Source organism: Heterocephalus glaber, unplaced genomic scaffold (assembly GCF_053883595.1).
Source record: "Heterocephalus glaber isolate CG9 unplaced genomic scaffold, H.glaber_assembly_v1.0 deba00001532, whole genome shotgun sequence".
Taxonomy (NCBI): Eukaryota; Metazoa; Chordata; class Mammalia; order Rodentia; family Bathyergidae; genus Heterocephalus; species Heterocephalus glaber.
In genome coordinates this window covers 22411225-22425350 of record NW_028258330.1, presented here as the reverse complement: position 1 = coordinate 22425350, position 14126 = coordinate 22411225, and the positions used below count along the sequence as shown (strand labels likewise).

The following is a 14126-nucleotide window of genomic DNA, read 5'->3' as shown; positions in this document are numbered from 1 at the left end:
TAAAAAGCTTCTGCACAGTAAGAGAAACCACCAACAGCATGAAGAGACAACCTACAATGTGGGGAAAAATTTATCAGCTATTCCTCAAAGGACTACTATCTAGAATATATAAAGAACTTAAAAAAAATCAGACCCCCCCCAAATATAAAGACCCAATTCAAAATAAAAGCAGCAAATAAACATACGAAAAAATGTTCAACATCACTGGTCATTCAAGATATGCAGAAGATAACAACAATGAGATTCCAGCTCACCCCAGAAAGAACTGCTATGAAGAAATCAACCAATAACAAATGCTGGAGGGGTTGTGGGGAAAGGAACCCTTCTCTGTTGTTGGTGAGAGTGCAGACTGGTGCAACCACTGTGGAAATCCGTATGGAGATACCTCAAAAAACTGGGATTAGAGGTCCCACTTGACCCAGCTTTTCTTTTTTTTCTTGGTACCCGGGATCGCACTCGGGTCCCTGTGCTTTCCAGGCAGGCAGCAGAACCACTGAGCTAAATCCCCGGGCCCCACCCAGCTATTATTCTGCTGGGTATCTTCCTAAAAGAATTAAAAGAATCATACCACAGTGATAAACGCGCACCCATGTTTATAGTGGCACAGTATGTAATAGCTAAAGCCTGGAAACAGCCCAATCGCCCATTAACTGGAGACTGGATAAACATGTAGTTTATTTATAAAATGGAGAAATGGGGCTGGGGGTTTAGCTCAGTGGTGCTGCGGCCTGTCTCACAAGTGCAAGGTCCTGAGTTCTATCCCTGGTAAGAAAAAAAAAAAAAAAGAGTACAATTATAAAATGGAGTACTGAGTAGTACTCGGCCATAAAGAACAAGAAACTAGAGACATTTATAGCTAAATGAATGCATACTGAGGCCATACTCTTAAGTGAAATAAATAGGACACACATGTGTAAATACCAAATAGATTCTCTGGTGTGAGAAACTAAAAGTGTAAATAAGGATCAAAATATATAACTGATGTGAAATAGGAAGAAAAGGTGTAAAGGGGTAGGGAAAAGGAAAGAAGGGAAAGGAAAAAATATGAGAAAAGGAAAAAATGGAAACAGAGTTTTTGTAAACAGGGAGGGGTGGAGGGGTTAAAGGGAGGGCAGGGGAATGGGGAAAAAATAAGAACCAAGATATGTCATGTAAAGGTATAAGTTCCCAATGATGACTGTAACTGTATTGTATACCTAAAATGTACCAATAAACTTAATGAAAAAAATAAAGAGAGGGCAAGTGGACTGCAGGTTGGACCTGCCTGTTCTTTCTCTCACTTCTTTCTTTCTTTTCCTCTTGGTTCATCCTAGAAAATGCTTCCCTTCCCTACTACTCCCCCACCAAAACCTACCCAAATCCTCCTCTCATTCTGCCTGAAACCAGTGTGAGGAGCTTTTCCGAACTTCCAGCCTCTTCTGTACTACAGATCCTCATATGCCTTTCATATGGCTGTCAATAATATGCTATTTCATTCTATCATATGCCTTTCCATAAGAAAACCACCCTACAATTAAACAACTTCAGTCTCCAAATATATTTCCGTACATAATTTCTGTATTTGATCCTTATAACAACCCTGAGAAAAGTACATAAAACCACATTATTTCATTTTCACAGATGAACTTCCATGGTTAACTGCTTTTAGTTTATATTAAAATCCAAGTTTCTGATTTCTAGCCTAGTTCTCTTTCTACATGTGTTACAAATATTGAACTCCTTGGTTCTCTGTGGTTCTCAAATGAGGCACTCTAGCCAATTCACAAGAATACTATGGGATATTTTAAATTTTTAAGGAAAATTCATCCAACAATATTTGATATTTGCCAGACAATAGGTTCAACGTTAGATTGAACTATAGTCTTGGCTGGCCTTGTGGCATAACGGTAGCGTGTCTGACTCCAGACTGAACTACAGTCCTTCTGAGAATCTATTCTGTTTTGTTTTTGAGAGAGAGTCTCACTATGTAGCCTAGGCTGGCATTGAACTCATGGTGATCCTCCTGCCTCAGCCTCCCAAATGCTAGGATTACAGGCATGTGCCACCACATCCAGCTGTGAATCTATTTTTAATAAAGCTGGGTTTTCAATAGTTTTGTCAATATGACAAAAAAGCAAATGCTTGGAAAAAAAAAAAGTGAACACAGAAAATCAGTGATGGTGTCCAGTATAATTCGAAGATCTGAGGAGCTGTGTAGTGACTTAGTTTTTCTTTTTAATGAAAGTATATAATTTTAAAGTGACTACAAACTTGTAAAATAGTTATTTAGATGTAGCTACGTACTATTAGAAATTTGTTTTGACTCAGGGGTACCATAAAAAATTACCAAGGGCCCGGGGATTCAGCTCAGTGGCGCCATGCCTGCTTGGCAAGTGGAAGATCTGGAGTTCAACTTCCAGTATCAAAACAAACAAACAAACAAAACTGAGATGAAAAAAGTGTTATGAACTGAAAAAGTGGGGAACTTCTTCTGCCTCTTAGGATGAGTGGAAATGTTCCTGTGGTAAAGAGATCTGAGCTAAGTTCCTAGTACATGATAATACACAGTACAGTAACAAAATTACATCTGCCCTGCAGTGTTTAAAAAAAATCTTGAGCTAACACTGAAAAATCAGAATTCATATGCAAATACAAATACTCTGTTCGTAAAACAGAGTATCAACCAACACTGACTTGTATTGCTACAGGACAATGGTCAGCTCAAACTGAGAAGCAGCAATCTCCTCCTCCAAGTTATGTGCTTCCCCATTTGCCTTAATCCCCATCACTCACTAATCTAAAGCATGGGCAATTACATTAGACTAGCTATACTTGATGTCATCTGCTTACCCCTTAATGCTGGTATTTGTGACTCCTCGTCCCTACAAAGAAAGGTTATCTCTTATTTATTGAAAATAAAAACATGGGGGGCTGGGGATTTAGGTCAGTGGCACCGCGCCTGCCTTGCAAGTGCAAGGTCCTGAGTTTGATTCCCAGTACCACAAAAAAAAAAGAAAGAAAAAAAAAACATGGACTGTAATTAAAAATACAATAAATGAATATTAGCCAAATTGAGGAGACCGTATCTTTACTCCCTTCCTCTACCACAACCTAATTGTATGACTTGAGTCAAATCATTTTTCTTGCTTCAGTTCCTGATCTGTCAGGTAAGTACAATCTATTCTTTTGACTTTAGAGGATGTAATAAAATGAAGGGCCTAAAGCACTCCAAAGGCCTTTTAAATGAGACTTATAAAAAGACATCACCTATTTTTACAAAAAATCTATATTTCAAATACCTCTGAAACTGTCTGTCTTGTACTCACCTTGAGAATTTTAACAACAACCTTTTCATTATTTGTGATGTTGATGGCTTCAAATACTTCACTGTATTTACCCCTGCCTAGTTTTCTAACCAGTTGGTAGTCATCTTGATTTCTGTGGACAAAAATTCAGAGTCAAAATTAAAGAATTTCAAATTAGGGCTGGGGATTTAGCTCAATGGCGCTGTACCTGCCTAGAAAGCACAAGGTTCTGAGTTCAATCCCTGGTACCAAGAGAGAGAGAGAAAAAAAGAATTTCACATTACCAAGCATCAATGAAACTTATAAAATTCTTTCACTAATAGGAATAACATAAGGGGGGTACTTTTTTTGTTGTTTTTTGGTACCGGGGATTGAACTCAGGTCCTTGCGCTTGCGCAGCAGGTGGCGAAACCACTGAGCTAAATCCCTGGCCCCATAAGGGGGGTATTTTAAAAACTTAGGCCATTTAAAAAACATGTGTAAAAAATAAATACATCAAATCCCAGAAAGAGAAAAATTTGGCTTTCAATTATTCCTTCAAATTGCAAATTGTTTACATCCCTAATGGGAAACCACCCAGATTGTATTAGAATTTGTTAAAAACATTTGTCTCGGGCCGGGGATTTAGCTCAGTGGTTCCTCCTCCTGCCTCACAAGCACAAGGTCCCAAGTTCATCCCTGGTACCAAAAAAAAAAAAAAAAAAATTTGTCTCAAGTAAAAGACCACTTGCCCTTAAGAGAATATTTTTTTTTTTTTTGGTACCAGGGATCAAACTCGGGTCCTTGTGCTTGTGCAGCAGGTGGCAAAACCACAGAGCTAAATCCCCAGCCCTAAGAGAATAATTTTTACACCTTCCTGCCCTGTTCTTCCTGGACCGATGTTGGCAGTTAGTAGGAACTCCACATACACTGTAGTAACACTTCAATTAGGGTATACTTTGGAAACAGCTCTTTTTTTTAGTATGGGGATCGAACTTGGGACCTTGCACCTGCGAGCCGGGCGGCAGCACCACTGAGCTAAAACCCCACCCCAGAAACAGCTCATTTTTTAATGGGCCTCTTTGCAAGTAAATTGCTTTCAAGTATATAAGCCCTACCTCCCACTTGCCCTCCAGCGCAAGCTCTAAGGATCATCCATGCAATACAGTCTGTCAAACGTAATACACATCATAAATCATAGTTAGGGCCCTTTCTTTACTTTTACCCGTATTCTCTGCCAATAAACATCAAAGGTCAGGGATCAGGGATTTAGCTCAGTGGCACTGTGCCTGCCTTACAAGTGCAAGGTCCTGGGTTTGATCTCCAGCACCAAAAAAAAAATATATATATATATATCAAAGGTCATAGAGATAAAGGATAAGGGAAATGTCAACATGTCAACAGAACTTTCCCTCCCCTCCAACTTAGATGACTTTGCCCTAAAGAATAACAAACATGATTCCTTTAATAAGGTCTAAATTCCATTTACTCATTTTTTTTCTTTTTGGTATCAGGGATCAAACTCAGGACCTTGTGCTTGCAAGGCAGGCGGCGAAACCACTAAGCTAAATCCCTGACTCTCCATTTACCCTTAAGAGAATCCAACACGTACTAAAAGCCATTCACTGTCTTCTAGCAGCTAAAAAGAAAGCAAATAGGGGGCCGGGAATTTAGCTCAGTGGTGCTGCTGCCTGCTCACAAGGTCCAGAGTTCAATCACTGGTACCAAAAAAAAAAAAAAGCAAATAGGGCTGGGACGTAACTCAGTGGTAGAGCACTTGCCTAATATGCAGGAGGCCCTAGGTTTAAAATCAAGCATGAAAAAGAAAAAGATGAATAGAGAATGCAAAAGGTACAAGAGAAATGGACAATGTAATAATCCTGACAGGAATATGGGACGAAACCTTTTCCTCAGTTCTCATTGAGGTCTTCTGCAGGAAGGCATGTAAAACAAACACAAACAAGCAAATGGCACCATGTCAAAAACTTTAAAGGGCTGTTTATGCCATTTAAGTAGAAGTGCAAAGCACTCAATGTAAAGACAATGACTGAGATTTCTATAGTTAAATGTAAATATTACCTACAGCTCAAGATCTGTGACATAAGAGAATTACTAGATTATCGAGAGTGATAACATTTATTGGTACTGTACCACTGGGTCTTGATCAAATCTTTAGGGTACATAGTACCTCTTCATTCTAAGACAAAGTACTTTCTGTTTAAGAATCACGGTATAACCTAGGTGAAAATACATCCTATGGCAATTTATGGAGTCTTTAAATAGGCTACGGTGATCATACGAAGTCAGATATAAAATTTGATATACAAGAGCTGTATCTTTTGAGTTTTCAAATTGCTTTCTTTTGCCCTTGAATGTCAAAATGCTTTTATCATGAAAAGTATGATCTGATCAAATAAATGCATGCCACACTGGGATAGGAAATGCAAACATTCAAATGAGTATGCACAGAGAATTAGGAGGGCAAACACAGCTGTTCAGGCAGACTACACTGTTCAAGATGGAATTTGGGCTGAATTCCCTTGTCTCGTGCTAAGGGCAAATGTTTAAGGATTTAATTTTGCTTCTCATCAAAAAGAGGACAGCTTTTTGGAAAACTGTTCCATCCTTTAGTATCACAGGAGAACATTTTCCAATTCTAAAATACGCTTTATGTAAGAATTTTGTGTTTTCAAAATTGCTAAAGTATCAATTTTCACCTATCTGTAATGTCCTTAGTTTGAGAAGCAGGCTGATAGGTTAAATCTTTGTTATCAACTTCAGGTACAGAATATATAAATAAGAGAAAAATTTCAGAGATTAAAATGATTTTTAAATGGTAAGCCCATCAAAATTGTTAACTTGCCACTCTGGTTCCTTACTATAGAACAAAACCTGCAGCTCACAAGAAAACAAAAGTTGGGCTTCAACTCCGAGGTTTGGAGAAGCAGAATCAAGAAGGTTTACCAACATAAATTAGTCAACAAACCCCCAAGATTCAGCCCTCTGAATGAGTATAGTGAAGTAAATGGAAACAATTACCCCCATTCCACCACATGTGACTCATAATCCCAGTACTCTCGGGGTCTGTGCGTATTAACATCTGTGTAAACTCTGGCCCTGCTTGGCACGGGTCCCGACATGTCAGACAGGTTGGCAGACAAAGCTGAACTTGATGTCTGAAGATCTGTCAAACACTATGTTCAGAGGCAGCTGGGGGTAAGACCTTGTTTCAGACCGATTTTCTTCAAACTGCAGAAACAAAATGCAAAAAGGCCAAGAAATTATTTTTTTTAAGTACTTGGGAAGAAAAAGTATAAAAAATATTCATTTTCCAAATAATAACAGTCTCAGATATATGTGACTCTCCTCATCTGTTAATCAACAACTACATCTCAACTATATCAACTAGTGTTTCCTATTAACTTCAGGGGGAGATATATTAAAACTGATATTTGTCCTAATCATATTCTGCAAAGCAGTCTGTAACTTCTGCATGGAATGTTTGAATGTTCTTTGTAGGATTAACCAGGAAGGTAAAGCTGGGCATTGAGGATAGATGTCTTGGCATTACCAAAACCATTTACCCACTCTACAGAAGGTACTGACAAGAGCAGTCAAGTAGGGGCAGAGGCCAAGAGGCCAACTGTCTAACTCAAATAAGTGATGAAACAGGAAAGGAATAATGACTTTTCTCACATATATTCAATGTCATCTTAGTGTTCCAAAACATTTGGGGGACCTTATGTACTAATTAGTAGACATTTGAACACCTCAAAGATATACTTGATTCCATTAAATTTAGAACTCTTCTTTTTTTTGGTACCAGGGATTGAACTCGGGACCTTATGGGATCTTGTGCTTTCGGGGCAGGTGGCGGAACCACTGAGCTAAATCCCCGGCCCTGATTCCATTAAATTTAAAAGTAAAAGGCAGTAATTTTATTTACTTAATACATGAATGAGCTTAATAAAAACTGGTATTATAAGTCATACTTATTAAGGCTGGGGAGTTCGATCCCTGGTACCAAAGTTCCCTGGTAACCCAAGTTTGATCCCTGGTACCAAAAAACAAACAAACAAATAAGTCATAAGTATTAGCTGACCTAATTAAACTGAAGGAAATTAGTAAATTAAAATTAAGACTGAGGGAAACCTAGTAAAAATTTAGAAATATGATTTCTATCAAATAATTTTATCAAATCAAAGCAGATGTCTTCCCTGACTTTCCAATCTTTTTGTCTTTGTGCTCTAAAATTCTTAAGGTATTAGCTGATTCTGTTTACTGTGTGTTTAATTTAAAATGTACTAAGCCTTCAAGTGGTAATCTGAGAAGGCCATCAGTACCTATGCAGTTTACAGTTTTCTAGTTTAGAATCCCTAACCCTCCATCTAATCATTAGTAAACACCAAAAAGAAAAACAAAACTTTTTTTTTTTTGAGACGGAGCCTCATAGTGTACTTCAGGCTGGCCTCAACTAGCAATACTCCTGCCTCAGCCTCCTGAATGGTGCTGGGATTACAGGTATATTACCTCATCTGGATCTTAAAAGGGGACTGGGGTGGGGTGAGCTTGTAATCTCAGCTTCTTAGGAGGTTGAGCTAGGAGGATCAAAGTTGGACTCCATGCCCAGGTGTGGTGGCACAACCTATAATTGCAATACTGAAGAGGCTGAGGCAAGAGGAGTAAGGCCAGCTTGGAGTTTATAATACTTCAAGGCCAGCTGAACTACATAGAGACCCTGTCACCAAAAAAGGTCCAGTCTAGTCCAGACTAGGCAACACAGCAAGACCCTGTGTCCAAAAAAAGAGATGAGGTTGTATGAGGTCTTTACTCCTAAAAAATATCAACTATCAACGTCATAAAAGACAAAGGGAGGCTAAAGAGTTATAGAATCATGACAATTAAATGCAATACCTTATTTACTGCAGACTATCCTCACTGACAAAACCAGAATTTAAATGGCAGACTGAAGTGCTGTACAAATGTACAAATAACATATAACCACATAGTTAAATAAACAGGTGATGATGTACATAATGTATTCTTAAATTAAATGTTCAGGAAAAACATGTGCCCACACGTGTATATATAGTGTACACACAAGAACACACTCACGAATGATAAAACAAAAGGGGTAATAGGTAAATCTAGGCTAAGGGATAGATACAGATGTTCTTTGTTCTATACTCATTTATGTATTTGTTGAAACATTTTAGAAATTGTATTAAAATATACATAATATGAAACTATTTTAACCATGTTTAAGTGTACAGTTTAGTGACATTGAATACATTCACACTGTTGTGCATTATCACTAAAAATCTAGTTCTAGAAATTTTCACTATTTCAAACTGAAATTCTGTATCCATTAAAACACTAACTCCCCACATTCGCCCACTTAGATTTATAATTCTATCTTGTGTCTCCTGTAGTTGACTATTACAGATAACTCGTACATGTGGAATAAAACAATTTGTCCTTTTACACTTGGCCTAGTCAATGTAATGAAGATTCATCTACTTTGTAATGTGTCAAAATTTCATTCCCTTTTAAGGCTGAATAAAATTCCATTTTATGGGGGCCAGGGATTTAGCTCAGTCGTTCCACCTCCTGCCTTGCAAGTGGCAAGGTCCTGAGTTCGATCCCAGGTACCACCCCCCAAAAAAAATTCCATTTTATGTATAAACCACATTTTGATTATCCATCCATTTGTTGATGGATGTCCACCCATTAGCTATTGTGAATAATCATATGACGATGGAGATGTTCAAGTATGTGTGTGTGATCCTGCTCTCAATTCTTCCAAGACATAGAATTGCTGAGTAATCCTAGTAATCCTATGTTGAATTTCTTTATCTTGTGTTCCTAAAACAGCTGCTATTTTATATTCCTACCAATAGTGTACAGGGCACTAATTTCTCCTAGTAGATGTGAAATAGTATCTCACTAATTGTGATTCTAATTTGCATTTCCCTAATGATTAGGATGTTGAGCATCTTTTCCTATGTTTATTGGTCATTTGTATGTCTTCTTTGGGGAAATGACTATTCAAGTTTTTTGCTCATTTTGTTGTCTATGCTTTTGGTGTCACCTCTATACTATTATTTATTTTAATAGTCTGCTATGTAAATTTGAAATTATTTCCAATACAAGTTTAAAACAATGGATATATGAAAATTGATGTCCAAAAGGGAAATTTAGCCAAAACACATTAGGTATTTAAAAGATGTGACCAAAAACTAAGTTTCTGTCACTATCTTATGACAGTGATCTTTCTTGTCACATAAACATAAGCTATTTACACAATAATACACCTACAGGTATTTATTATGTGCTAATATTGCTTTGTAAGGATTATTTCATTTAATCCTCACCATATAAGGAAGTGGTGAGGAAGTTGCCATTATCCCTATTTTACAAATGAGACTGTGATAAAGAAAGATTAAGTATCTTGCCAATGACCATAGAAGGAGCTAAGAATCCCACCTCCTTGGTCTGGCTAAAATAGAGATAAGCATGTTTACCTTTTCTAGGTTTGAAGTTAGAATTCAGTGTTAATAAACTCTGCTTATTTGAAATCTCTGAGACCTGTGTCATTCCAAGGTCTTAAACCAGAATTTGGATACCATACTAAGAAAGTTAAGGCAGAAAACCCATTAGCCCATGATTTTAGGGTCTTAACACTTTCAGAGGAATAACAAAAAGATTGGAATTGGGGGAAAGCATTAACACTATATCCCTTGACAGTCAATGATACCAGTGCTCTTGCCTCCAAACAGCCATGAGATCAAAAGATCCATGCGTTTATTTATGAATTCTCCCACCCAAGAAACTCTTAACTTGCTTCTGCTTAATGTAAACCTTCAGGATCCTATGAATATAAGCTCATTTAAATGGCCAGAGAACAACTAAGTCATGCAAGTACTAGGGCAGAAAGCAGGACCTTTTTCTTATAATTTTTCTTCCCAAAGACACATCATCTGGGCTACAGTATTACTCACTTTTTCTATGACTACTATAACTCCACTGACAGCAGCAAAATAAGTCAATAAAAGTGGTAATACACGTAAAAACAGCAGTAGTATAAACAATAGTATTAATCCAACAGAAATACTGTTCCCAGGAATTTAGAACTTTGGGGGAGGATACCAGGGATCGAACTCAGGACTTTGTGCTTTCAAGGCAGGGGCGGAACCACTGAGCTAAATCCCCAGCCCAGAACTTTTAATACTAAACTTTTAAATTCTCAGCTTCTGAGAGACAGCATCTTTCTCTTTAGTCGCTATACACTTTTACAGACATTCTACTCTTCTGGTTGATATCCTTCATCTGTAGCTCTCAAAACCCTTTCCTTAAGAGCTTAAGAAATACGTAAAATCAACATACATTTACTAAATGGGACTAAAAAGATACATTAGGGTGACAATACAAGCAGCTTAGTTTCATGGTTCCAAATCCCTGATGGCTACAGGACCTCAGCTGGGCTTCTCTCAGTTTTGGTTCATCACTTCTATAACCTGTCCAACTACACTTGAAGACTAAAGTGCAGATCAAGTAAGGTGATTTTTCCAGAAAGAATTTAGAAACATCAAACATATATAAGTTAGAATTAGATGATTGCTATGTCTTAGCTCCATAGTGAAAATGATTACGCAGAAACTTATCTTTAAAAGATTGGAACCTGCTGGGTGTGGTGGCACACACCTGTAGTCCCAGCACTTGGGAGGCTGAGGCGGGAGGATCGCTTCGAGTTGGAGGCCAGCCTGGTCTACATAGTGAGTTGAAGCCAAGCCTGAACTACATAGTGAGACCCTGTCTGAAAAAAACAAAACAAACAAAAAAATTGGAAACTGTGCTTAATCCCAGTCTCCGAGTGCTAACTCATCACTGGACGTGAAATGTATACCTCTACTTGAAAACCATGTGACTCATGACTGAAATATTCCCCAACTCCTATTCACCATTCCATGTATCTTTCCATCACATGCATTCTTATCACCTACTCTCCCTCTGCTCTCTTCAGGCCTTGACATTCTCTGTGATGATCAGACAAGACTAATTACTAATAAAACTCTTGAGATTAACAAGTACTGGTTTGAATATTTGCAGCTCTAGGTTTCCTCAGCTGGGACCTAATTTATGAACCTGTGGATCTGATTCTTCTCTGGGAGGACAAGTAGCTGTTTTGCAGCACCCCCTCCCCGCAATGCTCAACTCTACTGCCATGCATACCAAATAATATGTTTACACTTAAAGACATTCACATGAATTTCAAATGGTTGGCCTTCATTAATAACATGGGGAGAATAAGCCGGGTTCCTGAGCCATGAGTGGCTCTGCAACTTCAGATAAATAAAAAAACAGTAAGGAAAGAATGGAGATAAACAGGAGGTGTAAAAAAATAGGAAAAATATCCATCAAGGATAAACATTTTAATTTATTCAAATACAGTATTCCACTTGTACCTCTATAAATATGTTGTGTATTTCAAATGCAGCCTCGTACAAAGGAAACCCAAAGACAGACTAAATTTCTGAGTTTGGTTCTTTCATATATTTCCCTTCCTTTGTCCATTCATATGCTCAAGTTCTTTATATAAAATGACACTGTGCCAGGCATGGTGGCACAAGCCTGTAATTCCAGCACTTGGGAGGCTGAGGCAGGATTGCTACAAGTTCGAGGCCAGCCTAGGCTACACTGTGAGTTCAAGGCCAGCCTGAACTACATAGTGAGACTCTGTCTCAAAAGACAAAAAGAACAAACAAAAAACAATGTATAATGCGCCTAATACATTGTAAATGATATGTAAAAAAGCTGCTACAACACTGTATTATTTAGGGAATAATAAAAGTGTGAACATGTTCAGTACAAATGCAACTTGTTTTTCTGAATACCGTATTTTCAATCTATGTAGAACCTATAGATATAAAAGGGCAACTGTTAATAGTGACCAAGAAAGGCAGTGAGAGAGAAAGTTAAAGATATATCTGTAGACTAAGAATACTGGAAATTCACTTAAAAAGTTTTAAGCAGAGGGCCGGGGATTTAGCTCAGTGGTTCTGCCACCTGCCTCGCAAGCAGAAGGACCCGAGTTCAATCCCCGGTACCAAAAAAAAAGTTTTAAGCAAAAATGCAACCCACAGGTACATTTAAAAAATCTTTAGGTGTGGGACAGGATTTAGAGGTTATAATCTAATCTGCGGAATAAAATTTATAGTGTAGGGCCTGGGATTTAGCTTAGTGGCACCACACCTGCCTTGCAAGTGCAAGGTCCTGAGTTCAATCCCCACTACCAAAAAAAAAAATTATAGTGTAAAATCAAGAGCTGTAGGTAGATTGGAAAATGTGGTAAGAAGTGAGAGGTAACTGATTTCTGTCTTGATAGACTGTTGGCATCATTCATGAGGACAGAAAAAAATTTGGAGGAAAACTCATGACAAGTTTTGGACTTTAGGTTAAAATGGCTTTAAAACATTCAAAAAGAGATTCTGAATAGGCAGTTATATATTACAAGTCTGGAGCTAAAAAGGCTTCTCAGCTTTAAATGCTTACTTATCTCAACAATTCTATGAAACAAGCTTTACTTTTCATGATCTACAAATATGAAAACAGCCAAAGTAAGTTCTGTAGCTTGACTACAAATGCCCAGTTCAGGTAGAGTTGGGATTTAAAGTCAAATTGTTTAAGCCTTTCACTCCTATAGAACTTACTACTTTCTTAGTTATTTGTTTGTTTGGTGTTAACTAGAAAACAATCCAGGGTCCTTTCATTGAACAACATTTCCAACCCTTTTTACTGTTTATTTTGAGACAGGGTCTTGCTAAATCACTGAATTACCCAGGCCAAGCTTGAACTTAAGGCCCTTCTGCCTCAATCTGCACAGTGCTGAATTACAGCCACATGTAACCAGGCCCAATTTTACTACTTCCTATACATACACACACACACACAATCTTCAAATTTTACTTTGTGTATTGGACCTTTAACTCCCTTCAAAAAAATCAAGACGTGCGTGCGTGCTTGTGTGTGTGTGTGTGTGTATTGTTTTTTGTGAGACAGGGTCTCACTATGTAGCCTAGGCTGGCCTTAAACTCCTCCTGCCTCAGCCTCCCAAGTGCTAGGACAAGACCCTTTAAACTTGTAGTACCTGGGCTAAGGTTTTGTATTTTGTGGTATGTTCAGTATTTGTTGATCGAACTGATGTGGGCTCATATTTAAAGTGAGCTGGAGATTTAGCTCAGTGGCACTGCACCTGCCTCGCAAGCATAAGGTCCTGAGTTCGATCCCTAGTACCAGAAAAAGAAAAAACAAAATCTGTATTTAAAGTGAAATGAAAATAAAGCTGTCATCAAAATACAATGCACTTAACACTTCATGTACAAAACTGGAACTGAAAAAAACAAGTAAGAAGTTCATGAGGCAGTTATTTCCTTTGCTTTCTTTCTCCCAATAGCTTCTTCTATTAAACTGCTGGGCAAAACACTGGGTCCAGTGGACCCATTCCTTACTTTTCTAAATTTCTGTAAATTTGCACTTTAGTGTAATAGTAGCTGGCATCTCAGTACCTTTCCCTGAAGGATACAAGATGCAATCTGTGTTTACCCACTTGGTTTGATGAATGGCAAGGTGTGTGCACGTGTGCAAAAGTGGCAAAATGAGATTTTTATCCATGTTATGCTCCAGCTAACTGGTTTTGTGTATGTTTACCCAAGCATCACAGAGGGTCCAATAGACCCACACTACTCCAGGATTTGTTAAAAGATTTCTTCTGATTTTTCTGGTAGAAATAGCCCAATTCAGTATAATGGCACATGGAAAACCAGATTTGCAAGTTTTGGAGGAGGTCAAAAGTGAATTATCAGC

At 37.9% G+C, this 14126-nt stretch overlaps 1 protein-coding gene across 18 annotated transcripts in view; it reads right to left on the bottom strand.

The window, feature by feature from the left end:
- Csnk2a1 (casein kinase 2 alpha 1) overlaps positions 1-14126 on the bottom strand; it is a 79635-nt gene that overhangs the window by 39190 nt on the left and 26319 nt on the right. For 12 of the 18 annotated variants that reach the window (XR_015442001.1, XR_015442003.1, XR_015442000.1 and 9 more), the window contains 2 exons: positions 6303-6512; positions 3306-3417 (listed from right to left, as the gene is read on the bottom strand). Coding sequence is in view for 13 of the 18 variants with exons in the window: in XM_004840633.4 (XP_004840690.3) it covers positions 3306-3417; positions 6303-6403 (213 nt within the window). In the remaining 5 variants the exon portion in view is untranslated. Of the gene's footprint in view, positions 1-3305; positions 3418-6302; positions 6513-10967; positions 11080-14126 lie in introns of all 18 variants that reach the window. The other 6 variants (XR_015442002.1, XM_087188790.1, XM_087188794.1 and 3 more) reach the window with 1 other exon arrangement.